Source organism: Brienomyrus brachyistius, chromosome 16 (assembly GCF_023856365.1).
Source record: "Brienomyrus brachyistius isolate T26 chromosome 16, BBRACH_0.4, whole genome shotgun sequence".
Taxonomy (NCBI): Eukaryota; Metazoa; Chordata; class Actinopteri; order Osteoglossiformes; family Mormyridae; genus Brienomyrus; species Brienomyrus brachyistius.
Genome location: NC_064548.1, coordinates 5,144,765 through 5,165,433, shown reverse-complemented (window position 1 = coordinate 5,165,433; position 20,669 = coordinate 5,144,765). Strand labels below are relative to the sequence as shown.

Below are 20,669 nucleotides of genomic sequence, written 5' to 3'. Positions count from 1 at the left end.
GAGTGACCTTGGGTCTAAGGCAGATGCAAAGCCATTGATGTGCAAATCATTGTAGCTCTTGCAGAATGTAGTACTCAGCAAAAGTGCTACTTATAATATGTAACAGACTCTGAGTCTCAATCATGCTCAGTCCAAGGTAAGGTATCCAACACTTGACACCCCAAGATTTTTGGATTCCCTCTGGCCCAGCCCTCGTCTTAATTAAGATCAAATCATTATGATATGACTTGGATATTGGGAGAACCAGAACTAACCACTGTTACTGAGAAACCAGAACAAATGAAAAACACATATACAGAGCATCTGCATAAATAAATCTGTATTTTAATAACAGATAATAAAAAGAAATAATAATAATAATACATTTATTTTATATAGTGCTTTTATACTAGATACTCAAAGTCACTTTACAAAGGCAAATCAGGGAAAAACAAACACACACACACACATTAGGCAAACAAACAGGACAAAGTTCTATCAACAATTACAGGCAATTTTGAAAAGAGGCTCTTAAGAGAGTCTTTAAAAGATAAGAGAGATGAGGAGTTCCTAATGTCACTAGGAAGGGAGTTCCATAGAGAGGGGGCAGTAACAGAAAAGGTCCTGTCATGCTGTCAGTAATTAGTGATTTTAGGAGATTACTGGAGATTACTGTCAGCAGAATGAAGGCAATGTTTGGGGGAATGTCTATATAGTAGATCAGTTAGATATGATGGGGTAGGGTAAGCGGTTTGGAAAATGGATGGATGGATGGATGGGGCAAGACAGTGAAGAGATTTGCAGATAAAGAGCAAAACCTTAAACGAAATGCGCTGCTACATAGGAAGCCAGTCATACATCTGCTGTGCGATGTGTAAGGGAGTAAGAGAGCACAACAGATGTGTGACCTCTAGGTCTGTTCCCTCTGCAAATATTCCCCAATCTGTAGTGTCAAAACAGCCTTATACAGTAGGGCCCCGGCGCGGCTTCCTCAGTCCACACCTCAATAAGAGAGCACAAGTTCTCAAGGACATCTAGACTGGCAGACTCCACCGGAGAGCCAGCAACATCATCAAAGACTCCTCACACCCTGGATACTACCTTTTCTCCCCCCTCTCCTCTATCTTATCTAATCTGATGTTATATTATATAATCTTCCATCCATCCATCATCTTCCGCTTATCCGAGGTCAGGTCATGGTGGCAGCAGACTCAGCAGGGAAACCCAGACTTCCCTCTCCCCGGCCACTTCAGCCAGCTCCTCCGGGGGAATCCCGAGGTGTTCCCAGGCTAGCTGAGAGACATAGTCCCTCCAGCGTGTCCTGGGTCTTCCCCTGGGCCTCCTCCCAGTAGGACATGCCCGGAACACATAACCAGGGAGGCATCCTAAGCAGATGCCTGAGCCACCTCATCTGGCTCCTCTCAATGTGGAGGAGCAGCGGTTCTACTCTGAGTCTCTCCCGAATGACCGAGCTCTTCACCCTATCTCTAAGGGAGAGCCCAGCCACCCTGCGGAAAAAACTCATTTTGGCCGCTTGTACTCGCGATCTAGTTCTTTCGGTCGCTACCCATAGCTCAAGACCATAGGTGAGGGTAGGAACGTAGATTGACTGGTAAAGCGAGAGCTTTGCCTTTTGGCTCAGCTCTTTCTTCATCACGACAGGCCGATGCAGTGCCCGCATCACTACTGACGCCGTACCGATCCGCCTGTCGATCTCTCGTTCCATCCATCCCTCACTCGTGAACAAAACCCCGAAATACTTAAACTCCTCCACTTGGGGAAGGACCCCCTCCCCGACCAGGAGAGAGCATTCCACCCTTTTCCAGCTGAGGACCATGGTCTCAGACTTGGAGGTGCTGATTCTCATCCCAGCCGCTTCACACTCAGCTGCGAACTGTCCCAGTGAGAGCCGAAGGTCACGGTCCAATGAAGCCAACAGAACCACATCATCTGCGAAAAGCAGAGACCTAATCCTGAGGTCACCAAACCTGACACCTTCAACGCCCTGGCTGCGCCTAGAAATTCCATCCATAAAAGCTACAAACGGAATCGGTGACAAAGGACAACCCTGACGGAGTCCAACTCTCACCGGAAACGAGTCCAACTTATTGCCGACCATGCGGACCAAGCTATAACACCAGTCATACAGGGACCGAACAGCCGTTATAAGGAAGCCCGGCACCCCATACTTCCGGAGCACTCCCAACAGGACTCCCCGAGAGAGACAGTCGAATGCCTTCTCCAAGTCCACAAAACACATTTAGACTGGTTGGGCAAAATCGTATGAACGCTCCAAGACCCTGCTGAGAGTATACAGCTGGTCCACTGTCCCACGGCCAGGGCGAAAACCACACTGCTCCTCCTGAATCTGAGGTTTGACAATCCGACAGACCTTCCTCTCCAGAACCCCCAAATAGACCTTACCAGGGAGGCTAAGTAGTGTGATCCCCATATAGTTGGAACACACCCTCCGGTCCCCTTTCTTGAAGAGGGGGACCACCATCCCGGTCTGCCAATCCAGAGGCACCGCCCCCGATGTCCACGCAATGCTGCAGATGCGTGTCAACAAAGACAGCCCCACAACATCCAGAGCCTTAAGGAACTCCAGGCGGATCTCATGCACCCCCAGGGCCCGGCCACTGAGGAGCTTTTTAACCACCTCAGTGACCTCCGCCCCAGAGATAGGAGAGTCCACTCCCAAGTCCCCAGACTCTGCCTCCTCATTGGAAGGCGTGTCAGTGGGATTGAGGAGGTCTTTGAAGTATTCCCTCCACCGACCCAAAACATCCCGAGTTGAGGTCAGCAGTACCCCATCACCACCATAAACAGTGTTGATGTTGCACCGCTTTTCCTTCCTGAGACGTAGGATGGTGGACCAGGATCTCCTTAAAGCCATCCGGAAGTCGTTTTCCATGGCCTCGCCAAACTCCTCCCACACCCAAGTTTTTGCCTTGGCGACCACCAAAGCTGCATTCCTCTTGGCCTGCCGGTACCCGTCAGCTGCCTCTGGAGTCCCACAGGCCAAAAAGGCCCGATAGGACTCCTTCTTCAGCTTGATGACATCCCTCACCACCGGTGTCCACCAACAGGTCGGGGATTGTTGTCACGACAGGCACCGACCACCTTATGGCTACAGCTCCAGTCACCTGCCTAAACAATTGAGGCGTGGAACATGGCCCAATCGGACTTAATGTCCCCCGCCTGCCCCAGGACATGGGAGAAGTCCTGCCGGAGGTAGGAGTTGAAACTCCTCCTGACAGGGGATTCCGTCAGACGTTCCCAGCAGACCCTCACTATATGCTTGGGCCTGCCAGGACTGGCCGGCTTCCTCCCCCACTAGCGGAGCCAACCCACCACTAGGTAGTGATCAGTTGACAGCTTTGCCCCTTTCTTCACCCGAGTGTCCAAGACATGCCTACACGACTACAAAGTCGAGTATCGAACTGCGGCTTAGGGTGTCCTGGTGCTAAGTGCATATATGGACACCCTTATGCTTGAACTTGGTGTTCATTATGGACAATCCGTGATGAACACAGAAGTCCAATAACAAGACACCACTCAGGTTCAAATCGGGGGGTGGCCGTTCTTCCCAATCACACCCCTCCAGGTCTCACTGTCATTGCCCAAGTGAGCATTGAAGTCCCCCAGCAGAACAAGAGTGTCCCCAGGAGGAGTGCTCTCCAACACCCCTTCCAAGGACTCCAAAATGGGTGTGGGTATTCTGAACTGCCACTTGACGCAAAAGTGCAAACAACAGTCAGGACCCATCCCCCCACCTGAAAGCGAAGGGAGGTTACCCTCTCGTCCACTGCGGTAAACCCCAATGTACAGGCGCCCAGCCAGGGGGCAATAAGTATGCCCACCCCTGCTCGGCGCCTCTCCCCGCGAGCAACTCCAGAGTGGAGGAGGGTCCAAGCCCCCTCAGGCAGACTGGTTCCAGAGCCCAAGCCGACCCATATCTAGTCAGAACCTCATAACCTCATGCACCAGCTCAGGCTCCTTCCCCGTCAGAGAGGTGACATTCCATGTCCCTAGAGCTAGCTTCTGCAGCCGAGGATCGGACTGCCAAGGTCCCCGCCTTTGGCCACTGCTCAACTCGCACTGCACCTGACCCCTATGACCCCTCCTACAGGTGATGAGCCCATTGATGTGCTTTGTTCAGGCTGTGCCTGACCAGGCTCCATGGGTGCAGGCCTGGCCACCAGGCGCTCGCCATCGAGCCCCACCCTCAGACCTGGCTCAGGGGGGGCCTCGGTGACCCGCGTCCGGGCAAGGGAAATCGTGGATCCAATGATTTTCTTACCATAAGGTGTCTAGTGAGCCTAATTTGTCTGGTTCCTCACCCTGGACCTGTTTGCCTTGGGTGACCCTACCAGGGGCATAAAGCCCCGGACAACATAGCTCCTGGGATCATTGGAACACGCAAACCCCTCAAACACGATAAAGGGTCGGCTCAAAGACATCTTATCTTATCCAATCATATCTTAACTAATCTTATATAAACTTATCTTTTATAACCTTATCTTAGTCTTATATAAACTTATATTAACTTATATAATCTTATCTTATATAAACTTATCTCATATAACCTTAACTTATATAACCTTATCTTATATAACCTTATCTTAACTTATATAAACTTATCTTATATAAACTTAACTTATATAACCTTAACTTATATAACCTTATCTTAACTTATATAATCTTATCGTATATAACCTTATCTTAACTTATATAATCTTATCTTATATAAACGTATCTTATATAATCTTAACTTATATAACAACTTACAAAACAATACAAAACAACAACAATACAAAACTTATCTTATATAACCTTATCTAATCAACCTTAATCAAAACAGTAAGAAAATAATTGACAAGGCCCAATAATAGTCAGCAGTCACTTCTGCTGCAGCCAGAGATGGCGCTGAATCTGCTCCAAGCTCCGCCGGTTCGCCGCCTTGCGTCTCAGGCACCCGCGAATTAGATTGCAGCAGCCTGTCAGAGAATAATTTGGCACATAGTTAGTCAGAAAAAAACACTCCCCGTCAGGAGACTCAAGTCACGGGACAAAAAATAAGCTGCTCACCAGAAGAGACCCATGGGGGGAATTTCAGGCGGCCTGAAATGATTGCCGTCTGGTTGTGGAAGGGTAGGTAGCCGCACACTAGATTAAATAGTGTAACCCCCACAGACCAGACTGTGGCGGGACCAGCCAGATACTCTCTGCTCAGGAACCACTCTGGGGGAGCGAAGATCTTTGTGCCTGAAACAACAAAGCAAAATCTTTCATAAACTCACAAAATCTTTCATAAACCTATATTTTTACTGAAACGAGTTAGATTAGGACTCATGAACACAAATCCAACTCCCCTGCAGGAAGTTTGATCACATGTCCAGATTTCTTGATCACTGCAGTGTTTCCCCTGGGTTTGTAGCTTTATTTTTTTTGTTTGTTTTGGGGGGGGGGGGGGGCAGACAGTCACCGACAGGATTCATGGTCTTCATGTGTTTCTTTTAATGACAGCAGTCAATATAACAACTGAACTAAACATCAGAACATTTCTTTTTATGACAATTATCCATAAAATGTCACTGCAGTGTATCTTTCTGGGCTTCTGGAAGGACATTTCTAGAGCCTCTTGATATGGGAAGTCAGAAACGTCCGGCCCATTTATTCCCGATCTGCAGGCAGGCTGCAAGATGGTCTTCCTTGCAGCCTATTGTGGATGTTTGTCCTCCACCCTGGGAGCAGATATTTTTGTCTGCTTTTCAGGTGGTTGACGCGACATATTTTCCGACGTGCGCTCCCTGTCTGCTGGTGGGAGTGTGCTCACCTGTGTGCGTGCACGTGTCTGTGTGTGTGCATCGGGGCAGAACTCCATGTGCGATACAGAGACCAGAGGACAATTGTAAACGCACGACCGTGTAGAGACAAAAATGACAAGCTGTTGTGTAAATAAGATGAATAACATAAGGCTGTTTACTTTTGATAAAGGCACAATGTATAGCCCTGTTCTATAGGAAAGGTAACCTTAAATGACTTCTGTTGTGATCTGGAGCTATATAGAAAATAAAATTAAATAAAATTAACTTGACCTTCAATGGGGGGTGGGAGGTGCCGTTGGAGAGGCGGGGTGCCCCCCTTATATAATGGTAGACCTGCGTGAAGTTGGTCCCCCATATGCTTCAGATACTGGTCTCAATTGTATGTGCCGCGTTTGTGCCGTTAAAATTTTTTTTGTGCTGTTTTAGTTTCTGACATATAAATGTTTGTTTACATGTTGACGTCAGCAGTTTGAAGTTGGCCCCCCATTTCCAGCAGACCAATTGCAATCGTGTGTGTTGCGTTTGTGCTGGTTTGTGCCGTTAAAACTGTCCTTTGTGCTGCTTCAGTGCAGAGATATTATTTATTTACATGGTCACGTGACTCCGCCGTTAACTTTGCCCCCCATTTGCTTCCGAACCGGTCTCAGTAGTGCCCTTTAAAAATTCTGTACTATTTTTTCTGAGTTATACCTCTTAGTTTATGCCTTTACTTGATTGCGTTTGATGACTTCGCGACAAAGCTGGACATAGACTTAGTCAGTCCCACCAGCCAGATACTGCATTTCAGGATCCTGCTGAATAATTCAGATTCTCAGCGACTGACAGCCATATGCATTTCATATGTAGCATGGAATTAGGTAGTAATAAGGTAGTAATAGCAATAAGGGAGCGCTGCATTTTCACGTGAGCAATGCCATCTTAGAAAGGGGGGGGGAGTGTTAATATTTGTGAGGTCTATATGTGTGCATTAACTATACACACACACACACACACACACACATATATATAGTCAAGCCCAGAATTATTCATACACCTGCCAAATTTTGACTTTAATTTACTTTTATTCAACCAGCAAGTTTTTTCTTGATTGGAAATGACACAAGCGTCTCCCAGAAGATAATAAGACATGTACAAGAGGTATCATTGTGGAAAAAAAATATTTCTCAGCTTTTACTTACATTTGAACAAAAAGTGGCATGTCCAGAATTGTTCATACTGTACCTTTTGCAAACTTGGCTAAAGAGCAGATAAAAATATCAGCGTCTTATTCGCGTTGCGTACCATGTGATAAGAAGGGACCCCGATGGAAAGAAATTACAGATGCGGTGACATTTCATATCGCCAAAGATATGGTGCCCATTTGCACTATTGAAAAACGGGGTTTTCCAGAAGCTAAAAACAATCGACCCCAAATATGAGCTCCCAAGCCGAAAGTATTATACCGAAGTAGCCCTACCATGTTTATACAGCAAAACAAAAAATTGCACAGCTGCTGGAGAATGTGCTGTGTTACTCAACTACCTCAGACCTGTGATCCAGCCGAAACATGCAGCCATACATGAGTTTGTATGCTAGTGTTTCATATGCATTAATGAAATGTAAAGAGGGGAAACATTTAAGCATCCTAAAAGTAAACAAATGTCTGTGCTGTACAGTGTGTAATTGTAGTTCGCCTTTTTGCTGTACAGAGAATGGTGTAAAGGACCCAAGAATTGACGAGCCACTGGTGTTTCTAAAAAGGCTGTCAGTGCCTCACATTCAGCTGGACAAGAAGAAGAGATATGGCTGTGGTACAAGCCGAGCTCGGCCTCCCCACCCACCAGCTTATCACAGAGGGCCCAACAAGGTGGGCTTCAAGGCAAAGGATGGTAGAGCGAGTTCTGGAACAGGAAAAAGCCATAACCCGGATCTTGGGGTCTGAGAAGCAAACTCGTCACCTCATGTCGACATGGCAAGACATAGATATTTTATAATCAGTAAACAAAGCTGTGAAACCACACCAAGAATTCACTGAGGCCCAGTCTGGGGAGACTTATGTCAGTGTCTCTTACCTCAAACCGATGCTTCATCTGTTCAGAAGCAGTCTCTTACAGCCAGATGAGGGAGATACTGAACTAACAAAACTAAACAAAAACAACATACTGGGGTACCTTAATAGAAGATGAACTGTCACAGATGAACCCTTGGACATGTCTTCACTAATGGAGCCCAGATTCCGGATGACTTACACTGAACATAACAAGGTGGAACAAATTAAGGAAAGAGCTGTTATGGAGCTGAAGTTTCTCCTTGCTGACGAAGCCACACCACAACCTGACCCTACTTTGCAGGTGCAAGATGAAGATGCAGCACAGCCTGAGCTGAAGAAGAAAAAGACATTGGCAAGCTTCTTCAAGAAGAAAGTGCCTTCTACCTCCCAGTCCAAGTCAGAAAAAGTCAAAAATGAGTTGGCAGCCTATATGCTGTCCCCTGACATAGACCCAGACACAGATACAAGTAAAAAAATTGGAGATTTTAGTTTTAGACAATATCGCCCAGCCCAGCATACAGACATACGTATTTTTCGCTGTAGTTTTACAAAGAAAGTAAAACTTCATTATCGGACATTTTTATTTAACCGCCATGTACAACAAGTAAGAGGGTCCATGGGAACCAATTTTCCCCTCCAAGGCGGCTGCCTGCCAAAAGCCAGCCAAAGGGAGTAACCCCCCTCCTTCTGGGGGTGTGCCTAAATTCTCGTCTAAACCCGCCCATCTGTTCACTTGCAGGGTGTTACCATGAGATGGCGCTTTCTTTACAAAAACATAATTTAGTTGTGGTCACAAGTTTACACACACAGGTACAACAGGTATCAACCAGAATCTTTTGGTAGCCATTAGCAAGCTTCTGGCATAATTCTGGCTGAATATTTGACCACTCTTCTTTGCAGAATTTCTAGTTAAATTAAACTAGCTGGGTTCCTGACACGGACCCGGCTTTTAAGCATAACCCACAAATTTTCAATAGGGTTGAGATCGGGGGTATTTCACAAAGCAGGATTTCTTGCTTAGCCGAATAACTTGTTGTAGTTAAGGTGAACTGAAGACACAGCCGAAGTTTTTACACCAGAGACAAACAGGGTTAGGTACTTGGCTAGTGCTCATGCTGGTACATACTAATCCAGCGCTATGATATTGTACAGTACATACAAAAACCCCTCGGAAGTGCAAAGCATGTGCTTTCAATCTCTGCCTTCAACCAGACAGGAACTGTTTTGAAGCTTGGCATCTTGATCAGGAGCGACAATTTGTTGTTCTAATATTCATTTATTGTTTTGTATTAGTCCTGTAATATAATGTGATTGCATATTTTATTTATCAACGTTTAATCTGTTGCATGTTATAAACTGTAAAAAGGCTAGTATTGTGTCTTTTCTTACAGTTTTTTTCAATCGCTAAGACAGAGTAGAATCTAGGGTAGTATCTCTTTACATGCCTGATCCATCCTTGGCATTTCTCTGGAGAAATATCTTGGCATCCAGCATTCATTGTTTGGTCTTGTGTCAATTTGTTTATATTATATGGCTTTTACCATCTATTTTAGAAAGGGTCTTGATAGTAATTTAAGAAAATTACATATTTCAGTTTTGACGGTCTTGTTAGCAGTTTTAGGGTCAGTATGTTGGTATCTGCAAAATGACCTCTGAAAATTTAATGTTGTGAGTGAGACAGGAATCCATGACTTTTAGTCATGATTGCATTTAGTCATTGATTGCATTTTGTATAAGATAATGTTGTGGTGACTGTTTGAAGAGTTTTGAGAAAGCAACTCCAGAATTGCAGTATCTGTCTTAGCAATTGAAAAAAACTGTAAAATTCACACTGCCTTTCCACACTGATTGGTGTGAGGAGCAGTGACAGACATTCCATGGGCCATTGACAGTATGCAAAGGTGTGGTGACTCCAAAGTCACTTCAAAGTTGTAACACTTTAGTAATCACACCAAATACAATTTTGTTTGTGTAGCCAGCCCCAATGTCTATAAGCCTCAGAGCTCAAAAGTCTTGGCTAAAAATGTTTATGATGTGATTTTTTACAATTTGTCAGCACCACTGAAAATAGGTTTTAACAAAAAGATAGAATAATCACTCTCTAAATGATCTCCAATTATTGGTGCTGAATAAAAGTATTTGTAGCAATTTGGGATAAATGTTTTTTTAGATAGGTGAAATATTTTAGTTTTTCCAAATTGTTGAAATAATAAAAATCATTTTGGGAACGAAACTGCCAATTGCCAAAAGTCATTTATTGAATCAGTCACTTGTTTGATGAAACTTTAAACCTTTCTCACCTAGTTAGACACAACTTGCAGACTTGTAACTTGGCTTCTGATGAGCCACACCTGTTCCTGATATTTACCTGAGGACAGGTGTGGCTCATCAGAAGCCAGGTAGGATAGAAAACCTGCTGGGCAGTAGCCCTCCAGGACCGGAGTTGGAGACCTCTGCACTAAGGAATGTGTCTGTTTTATTCAAGCACCGTACAGAACCATTTGATTTTTTTATTTTCATTTTCCACTCTGTCCACCTTTATTCTCCACAATCATCCTTATTACTTTGTTTAGGCCTGTAATTAGTCTGTTACACACATCTTGGGTCACTCTCCTTTTCCAAAACTACTGGTAAGACTTACTCTGGTAAGTCACTTCAGCTTTCATAATCACTGCTCTCCCTGGTGGATGGATAAATCATTGCAAGTACTTTACAGACAGAGGTAAGGGGCAGATCATGCCGGCCCCCTTGTTCATTACATCATCGTGGGGGATCTCATTACAGTCAATGTCCCACCCAGGACCCAGCAGGGGCCAGTCATGGACCAGCCAAGGCCCCATCATGGAAACAGGGGAAAATTCAAGTGGCTACATCTGTAGACATTGCAACACACAGTGCAGGCAAAATGACAAGAGTTTATTATACATTGTTGTAGAGTATTAAGCATTAACTGGTCGCATTTGCTGCCGTGGCGTTCACTAGCTACCTTGTAGCAAAACGCTATGTACGTCTGCACGTAATTTAGAGTTATGTGATGTGCTTTACCACTGTAAATGGCACACAATCGCTTTTCACACCGCAAGAGCCACTTTACATATTGTCGTTTTGCTTTTTCACTCCCACAACTCAAGAAATGGACGTCCTGTGCTGTGCTGAGTTGGTAGAACACATGATAACCTGGGTCAAGCCTGCAAGTAACGAGGCAGTATGTAACGGTCGGTCATTTGTGAAAATATCTAGCAGGATCCTGAAATGCGGTATCTGGCTGGTGGGGCTGACTAAGTCTACGTCCAGCTTTGACACGGAGTCATCAAACGCTCCACCTTCTGTTCACATGAGAAACACGAGCCTGAGCACTATACGGCGATCATGTGAAGGCGTAAAGTAAGAGGTATAACTCAGAAAAATAACAGCACAGACAATTTTTAAACGGCACAAACTACTGAGACCGGTTCGGAGGCAAATGGGGGGCTAACTTAACAGCAGAGTCACGTGACCATGTAAATAAGCAATATCTCTGCACTGAAGCAGCACAAAGGATAGTTTTAATGGCCCAAATGCAGCAAACGGGATTGCGATCGGCCTGGTGGAAATCAGACGCAAATGGGGCACCAACTTCACGCTGATGACGTCACCATGTACACAGACATTAATGTCTCAGAAACTAAAACAGCACAAAGGATAGTTTTAATGGCACAACCCAGCACAAATGCAACACACACAACTGTGATCGGTCTGGTGGAAATCAGAGGAAAATGGGGCACCAACTTCACGCTGATGACGTCACTATGTACACAGACAATATCTCAGAAACTAAAACAGCACAAAGGATAGTTTTAACAGCACAAGCCAGCACAAAGCAACACACACAATTGCGATCGGCCTGGTGGAAATCAGACGCAAATGGGGCACCAACTTCACGCTGATGACGTCACCATGTAAACAGACATTAATATCTCAGAAACTAAAACAGCACAAAGGATAGTTTTAATGGCACAACCCAGCACAAATGCAACACACACAGTTGCGATCGGTCTGGTGGAAATCAGAGGAAAATGGGGCACCAACTTCACGCTGATGACGTCACCATGTACACAGACAATATCTCAGAAACTAAAACAGCACAAAGGATCGTTTTAATGGCCCAATCTGGCACAAGCGCGGCACATACGATTGAGACCAGTTTGGTTGAAATCTGAAACATATGGGGGGCAACTTCACGCAGGTTAATGGTAGGGGAAACACTGCACTGGAAAACACTGCACTGGACTACCCGCCACTTGCTATTGAACCAGGGGTTAGTTTGACAGGTTTTAATTAGCCCCTCTCACTGACCTGAATATTTTGTGTAGTGGGAATCTGTCCAGATATCGCCACAGCCAAAGTCGATGAGCTTGACCTCCAGAGTGTCTGTCCTGATCAAAAGGTTCTCTGACTTCAGGTCTCGATGGAGGACGCCTGAGTCCTGGCAGTGACGCAAGGCGTGGAGGACCTGCACCATCACGTGCCTGGCAACACCTTCTGACAGGAGGCCTCCTTTCCTTTTGCAAAAATCAAAGAGATCTTCGCATGGGTCCGGTCTTTCCAGGATCATAATATAATCCTGTGGTCCATCAAACCAGTCGATGAGCTTGAGCACGTTGGCACAAGATGACTCATTGCTAACAAGCTTCATCAGCGCCACCTCCAATGGCATGGGCCCGTCAAGTCCAGGCTATGAATGGGAGGGAAGGATATACATATATTTAGACAGAAATTCTTCCAAATAAACCCAGCTCTATGACTGAAAACACTTACCAGTTCTAGCTTCTTTTCAGTTTTTCTGGCATATTTGATTGCCACCTAGAGGTAAAAAAAAAAAACACAAATTTAGTGTAGGATTTATTGAGAAAGCATCACCTTTTATAGGTGCCTGTAACAGGTGCAATAAAAGGGATCCCTATGAGAGATATTACTACGCATGTCGCGGCTACACCATTTGGTCACTTACTGGGAAGCCATCTGCCTTGCGAATGCCGGCAAAAACTGCCCCATAGCCACCCGTTCCAAGTAGATGGCCCTGGAGGTACAGGTCCTCCAAATGTTCTACAACATTAAGCAGGTACACTTCAGAAAAAGAGTCCATACAGCATTTTCTACAGGATAATACAGTTGCAGACACTTCACTAATAACTTTAAATAGCATGCATTAACATTTCTTTACCACATGCCTATCCTAAACTTGGCTTTTAAATACAGTATTATCATTAGTTTGCCTTTTAGATGGTGCAGTCCGAGTAAGCTCGGCTTCTGAATCAAAACAGCTACAGTACTAGTATTGAATCAATTTGGGTATGTTTACTTTTCAAACGTTCAGCGATATTTTTTATCAATCAATGTTGCATTTATTTATTTGTTTAATCTATAAGTCCAGTACACTGTTCACATCTGGTCTTGCAGCAAGCCTTATGAAAGAGATTTACATGGCTTTCTTAGGTGTCATTTTCATTCTCTATCGAAAGACGATAAAATTTAAATTCCAACCTTTGCGGGGAGTTTTGGACCTGACTTCGCCGGTACTCCGAACTTCCGTACTCTCTCTCCTTCTTTTCGCAGGAGATTCGTCAGCAGAATCGAAGTGGGAGCGTTTTTTACCCATTTTTGCTATCATGAGTAATCGATACTGAAGGAGTAAAGACGTCCTTCTGAATGCTAAGCAAGATGCAATTAAATGATGCTTTTGTGGCTGACCAGTTACGGATGGATGGATGAGCATCATTCAAATATTGTTGATTTTAGAACAACAGACGGCATCATGCACGGGGTTACATGGGCTGCAGCCCAGAGGCCCCTCAGTCCCCCCGTCGTAAAATTGAATAATAAAAGAGACATTTGAATATATTATTTAGCAATAATATAATTAGTTGTGAATTTACATATTCTCCCCCTGTCATCGTGGTGTTGCTTCCGGGTTCTCCGGTAGTCCAAGAACATGCAGAGGCTAATTGGACTTGCTAAATTGCCCGTAGCTATGCATGTGACAGTGAATGGTGTGTGAGTGTCCCCTGTGATGGGCTGGCCCCCATCCTGGGTTGTTCCCTGCCTAGTGCCCATTGCTTGCGGGATAGGTTCCGGACCCCCGCGACCCAGTAAGATAAGCGCTTTGGAAAATGGATGGATGGGATGGATGGATGGTGTTTCTTCCGGGTTCTCCGGTTTCCCCGTAGTCCAAAATCATGCACGACTATTGAATATGGATGAATTGTTAATTGTTAGTTACCTGTTCTCTAACAAGCTGTGGTTCATTCGTTCTAAAGCTCAAAATATCTCCAACTAGTACATCAGAAATCACGGAGTGACAAGGAATCTGCCATTACGATTAAAACGCAGAAACAACTTAACCGATCACATAGGAAATGCAGTCTAAAGTTTCTGGCTCAGTCATAAACAGCGTGGCTGGTTTGTGGGAATATTTAACAAATTGATTAAGGAGAAAAAATCGAACCAGATCACCGAAAGGCAGTCGTATTCCGCTGAATGGGAATACACTGGGCACCGCATCTAATGATCACGTTTGTCTGGGAGAAATTGATCATTTTATATGCGGATGATGGTTATTACCGCTTTTTTCTGCTTCTTAATTATGTCTCAGATTACCATCTGATTCACATTTGTATATTATATTAAAATAAGGACAGTGTCACGCTTCATGATCACTGGCTAGGCAAACGGGCAGGCGAGCAGACAGGAAGCAGGCAGACAGGCGAATTAACGGGGCAAAACGAGGGTTTAATTGGAATCATGGGTTGACAAACACCAGGTAACATCAATGACAGACAACGGGTTCGTGTACAACAGAGACTTAAATACAGGGAACTAATCAGAAAAGAACATGATGCGACTTGGCACAATCAGGGAATCACACGTGGGTAATTAGGGGGCGTGGCACACACGAGGAGCGGACGGAGCGGGTGTCACAGACAGCGTCGCTATTTACTTCATTTTATTGACGATTTAAAACTACAGTAGTTGTCTGAAACGCTTTTCAAATTACAGTACTGTACCAATTAAATTTCTGAAGTGCGTATAATGCCAATACGATATAACACAATACAGCGCTGTACATAATATTCAATTCAATTTTATGTATACAGCGCATCTTCATAACCTAACGTTGTCTCAAAGCAAACGATCGTTTCTATTTATGTAAGCTCCTGAAACGTATGTAATATATTACCTATATTGTTAAAATACAGAAAACAACACACAGACAAATAAAAAAAGGTCATGGATCTTAAAATGGTTTGTTACTTAATACTCAGGCGCTTGTTAATATTGATTCAAAAGTTCAAAACAACAGACATGAACTTGGCACTTGCTACATTATAAGTGTGTATCAGATGTATAGTAACACTACGGAGCCCCTGTGTCTCCATATCTCTGCATCGGAAAATTAGATGAATAAGCAATACACTTTTGTCCAATATTGCCTGTGCCAGCCCAGAAATTAGCCAGAGCTTATTAGCGGAATAACGTTACATCATGTATTATTCTGTGGGAAACGAAAGATCGATCTGCTGGCCAGATGTAATAAGAATCATAAACAATGCAGATCGTAAGTAAAAGTAAAATATAAATAAAAGTTCTGAACTGTGTTCCGTTTTGATCAATTGATCCCCCAAATAACTAATAAATTATTAACTAACAAAGTGATTGACTTATTTATCCACCGTTGTTTCGGCGTGGCGGTGTAATTATGTGTGGAGTTTAAGCAACGACCTTAAAGTTCCTAGTTTCTATTGTGCGGTGTGACACATGAAAGTGACCAGGAGTTACAAAAGGCATGACAACCCAGGAACTTGTAAACCGGGACCAGGTTCCGTAACTTCGCTGTGAAAGCGCCTTACATATGGAATCTGTGCCAATATTATCAAGCAAACTTTTTTGACATCAAGCAAAAACAAGGCTAAAGAAAAAAACTAACTGAAGCAAAAAAAATGTCATCTCAAAAGTAAAAATTATAACTTGCAAACACATGATTGGTCTTTTGATTATGTTTTCATTTGTTTACGTTGCAAGCTTCCTCGCTCTCGCTCCCCGACTGTTTTGTTTATAGTTCTGACATAAACGTCTTGTGTGGGCGGGTTTTTTTTTCAGGGTCGCGTCCCCATTGGCTAATACGTTTTTGACTGACAGGTCAGTTCCCCCCCCACCGCGACCCTAAATAAGACAAGTGGTTTCAGAAAATGGATGTATAGTGTAATAGAAACTGTGTTGCGATATTGTAAGAGAAGAATATTGTAAGAATATTTCTGATGGTTTGACGGCTAAGGAATGCAGTGAACTACATTACTGTAATAGGAACACGTGATCTTTTAGCGTGTAAATGTTGAGATTACCCAGCTCCATGCCAAAGACATGGCTGAACTTGAAGCTCACCCACAACCCAAAAACCAAACCAAACAACACTGTTACTCATATTTATATTCAATTTGCTATTGATAAATAATTTGATAAATAATAAAACTATCTAATAAAAAATCAATTATATATTCAATATTCATTATTTTTGTATATATTTTGGCTATTATCATCTCACACTGTAGCCCATGATGCAGTAGATATAGCACATAGATTATGAGTTTACTCAGAAATGTCAGTCTGGATTTAATTGAACATTTTAAAAGTAGAATGTCTTATTTATTGTCCCTTGAAACCTTATCGTTTAGCCCAAGGAAGATCTAGAGTCTAGATCTACAGCTGCATCATTAGCCATGCCATTGTCTAATATAACATTGTCTAGTCCAGTGGATCCCAAACTCTCTCTGCAGGGCCCCCCTTTCCCAGATAGGAACATTATTGATCCCCCCCACCCCATTCAATCTACACAGGTTCAGAATCAAACTTTATTTAATAAAGTTTTCTAATCGAGCGAAACAAATGCAATTACAAATGGTGCAATTTCATCACTGTGGGAGAAATAAAGAGCATAGTGAAGTTATGAAGAAGAATAAACAGCTGTCTCCACAGGAATGGCTGGGAAATTAACCAGCTCCCAGTCAGAAGAAAACGTAAAAGGGGATCATCTCAAGTCTCACACTTTTCCGTGGCTGGTGTGGACTTGCTTTGTGCTGCACATCTTCTCAATTCAGGGTTGCAGCTGGGAAACAGTCACTCTTAGTTCCTTTTCAATGTGCAGCTTTGATGTGTATTTTGTCTTAATAGAGACCACAGCAGAAAAGCTTATAGGTAGGATGTAGCAAAAGGGAGGAGTGTGCCCACAGCTTTCCCTCCTAGCACTGAGTAATCCTTCTCCACTCCAATCCAAAATGCAGCCAGTGTTTTAGACTTAAACTGCAGGCTCATTGATGAATCTGAGGTGACAACAATGAACTGTTCCTCCTCTGCAGTGTACCACTGAAGGGGTCTCGGATCCAGTCAAATATTTTAGGCTCCTGGAAACGTTTTTGTAGAGTGGAGAGGTGAGCTTTCATGCATGGGATCATTGTGTTCTGAAGTTTGTTGAGCTCAATGAATGTTTTCAAGTTCCCAAAGGAGTCTATATTTCCCTCAGTAACTCGCTGATCCCACATCTCCAGTTTTCTTGTGAATGATGTGATTTTATCTGCCCGATGTGGAAGGTGTGTATCGGTGGCTTGCATCTGTAGATTTAGCCCATTGAGTTTCTGAAACATCTTACTCAAGTATGCAACTTTCAGGAGGAATTTGTCATTTTTAAACTTATTGGCAAGCTCGTGACCCTCTTCCTCCATGAAAGCGCTGATCTCATCTCGGAGCTCAAATATTCTGGTAAAACCTTTCCCGCGTGACAGACAACGAGCCTCACTGTGAAACAAAGCAGCTGTGTGGTTGGAGCCCATTTCCTCGCACAGGGCAGGAAAAATCCGGGCTTTGATGGGGCGTGTTTTAATGCAGTTTACTGTAGCGATGACATCCGTCATTACATCGTTTAGCTCGGGACTCAGCTGTTTAGACACCGACGCTTCTCAGTGGATCATACAGTGTGTCCATCGCACATTGGGGGAGAAGCGCTTCACGAGTGCTTGCAGTCCGCCCCGTTTCCCAGCCATAGCCATAGCCCCGTCGGTGTTTATGATTTTAAGCATTTATTCTGCAGTGGCTCTGCCAGTAATTTGCTTACAGAATCCTTGAAATTTGCTGCTTGAAATCCTCAGCATCGATACATCTGATGTATGTTATGAATAAACAGTCTCTGTCACTGTCAGTAGCTTCATCCACCTGCAGCGTGAAGTGGCGTCTGTCCCGCACCTTGTCAGTCAGCTGCTCCTCTATGTCTTCTGACATGTCATGAATGCAGCTTGCGATCATATTGTTTTATAACAGAATTGCCTTTTACTTGCTGGCTGTTGCTTCATCAATCATAGTTGCAACCATATCGATGGTGGAGGGAAATATTAAATCCTCAGCTATTGTGCGTGGTGTTTGACAGTGAGCAACTCGGTAGGCAACTTTATATGATGCCAGTTGAGCGTTTTTAGGCAAAGATACTGTATAACTTTAGTAATGATGCTTTGTTGTGCACGGCGGTTTGTGAGTTTTCCTTTAAAGAAACCAACTGGCTTATCTTTATGCTTAGGGTTTGTTGTCTCCAGATGATGTCTTAATTTGTTTGGCTTCAGACTGTCAGCAGCGAGTATTTTCAGACACACAACACACTGTGGTCTCTCCTGGTTACCCACCATTGTCGTTGTGAAACCAAGGGCCAGATATGACTCATCATAATTTCTCTTCTTTGCTTTGGAGCTTGAAGTTGCAGCTGATGAAGAGTCAGCCTCTGCTGGAGGCTTGGCTGGGTGCACAAACTTGTCCATGTTTTTGCTAGCAGTGTTCGAGTGGAGCGTAGGCTATCCTATTGGTCTGCCCCCCTGCAATACCTAGGGTGCACCCCCCAGTCTGAGAACCACTGGTCTACTCTAATATAATGGGTATGGGGTTTAGGCACAACAGACTTTCTTATTCTGTAAAACAGGTCACATTGCTTCCAGGTCAGGTCTGTGCTACGATCAAAGTTGAACATGCTGCTGTTTTATTCAAGAGATGCTTTCACAAGCTACCAAAGATGGGTGCAGGTTGACATCTAAAACTCCTGCCACCAAAATGGATAAGGGCTTTAAGCTATACGCTTCCTCATACATAAGCAACTACAAGGGAATGTATCTGCTTATGTTAGCTAATGTTATTAGGATAGAGCTTTAAGAAAAAAATGGATTTTATAATGTTAGCTAACATTAGTAGTCCTGAATGGGGCTAATTCAGTACGTCACTAGCAATCTAACACCAACAAGTTAATCTTAGCCGATAGAGAACTCTCTGCAAATTTCTGATTTCTTATTGTTAGCTATTTGAGCTTCATAGTCTTGCTGTCGCTTATTTTCCCCCAGTATCATACAAAGACAGGCTGAGTGGTGATGTTAGCACCTGGGCAGCCTGTCACATGGCTATGAGGAAGCCACACAGCCTGAGAGTAACTTTAGGGATGTGTTGGGTGTTCTGTTGGAGTTCTCAGTCTGTTCCAGTTCAGGGACAGTATTTATCAAGCTTCTCAGGATATAAGTAGGAGTAGAATGATCAGTGATCATGATCCGGCCCCCTTGACTAATAATATTATGGTTCTTTATGGCATATTTGTGGTTCTCCCCTATTTATAAATTCATGTCTCACATTATATATCCATAATATCCAAAGATTTCATGTGATGGAAACTTACGGTTGAAATTCCTTGATTTTGTGCATTATAATATACAGCAGAAATCACTGCTAGGATTGTCCCACTTCTAGAACTTTACTGGTCATGACAAGTACATTTTCTTCTTCTCACTAACATTTGGATATTTAAATCCAATAAAATGCCAACAATAAAAACCAATAGCTTTCTCCTTCTCAGACAAGTGGATGTAATGAGACCTGGTTTCTGGTTCGGTCATGTGACCTTTGATATAACCCCTATTAAAATACACAGTTTGTTACTAATGTGGTATTTGTGTGTTTGATGTTGATCTGCCCGGCAACTAGATGGCCAGCCATTGGTTCAGGTGTCGGATTCCTGGTCATCCCTATTCATGAACTTGATGAGAATACCATCAAGAAATCGCCAGACCACCGCAAAGCCCAGTAAAGAAACCAGTCCTGAAGCCTGCTGGTGAAGACCTGCTACCCAACAGTGAACTGCAACCCCAAGACAAAACCTTTCACCTTAAACCTTCACAAAGAGAGAAATTCAAAGGGGCTCCACTCCAACAACCGCTCAAAACACCGCACCTTCTGGAGTGCTACCATTCCCTCAGCTCATCAATTCTACAACCTACTGTCATCCACCTAAAGAAACAGATTCATATACTACATCTGTCATGTTAGTTGTCGTGTTAGTTCAGAATAAATGCATGTTTTTTACACAACTTCAGCCTCCGTTCATTGAGTGCTCACTGCCTCTGTGCGAACTGGCTGTTACGCTCTGAAACCTCAAACTCGCCTGAAATATCACGAGACTCTCTCTCTCAACAGCCATGAGGGGAACTTTGCTACCAATCGTTTACATGATCTGGTAATGCAGCTCACTGGACGTGCATTCTAACACAGGTTACTAAGTGATATTGGTAATTGGTAAATCCCATTTAAGTCTCACATTTGCAAACTCACGGAGATTCACAGTTGAGTTTGGAGGAACCAACCATTCGGTATAACCGCACTGCACTGCTGGAATTCATGGACACTTTGTTGATATAGATGAAATAGGCAGCTACAAGTTCATAACGTCTTTCGGACTTTATTTAATGAGGCCATAAAGCAAAGATACATGTCAACCAGAAATC

General features: G+C 43.7%; 1 protein-coding gene across 2 annotated transcripts in view; it reads right to left on the bottom strand.

Moving 5' to 3' along the window:
* The window catches only part of LOC125709648 (serine/threonine-protein kinase pim-1-like), a 66,231-nt gene extending 52,703 nt beyond the window's left edge, over positions 1–13,528 (bottom strand). The window contains exons 1-6 of one of the 2 annotated variants that reach the window (XR_007382792.1): positions 13,363–13,528; positions 12,830–12,924; positions 12,637–12,681; positions 12,175–12,553; positions 5,071–5,247; positions 3,126–4,979 (exon numbers count right to left, since the gene is read on the bottom strand). Coding sequence is in view for 1 of the 2 variants with exons in the window: in XM_048978310.1 (XP_048834267.1) it covers positions 4,882–4,979; positions 5,071–5,247; positions 12,175–12,553; positions 12,637–12,681; positions 12,830–12,924; positions 13,363–13,489 (921 nt within the window). In the remaining variant the exon portion in view is untranslated. Of the gene's footprint in view, positions 1–304; positions 4,980–5,070; positions 5,248–12,174; positions 12,554–12,636; positions 12,682–12,829; positions 12,925–13,362 lie in introns of those variants that run through there. The other variant, XM_048978310.1, reaches the window with a different exon arrangement.
* Between the last annotated feature and the right edge of the window lie 7,141 nt (positions 13,529–20,669).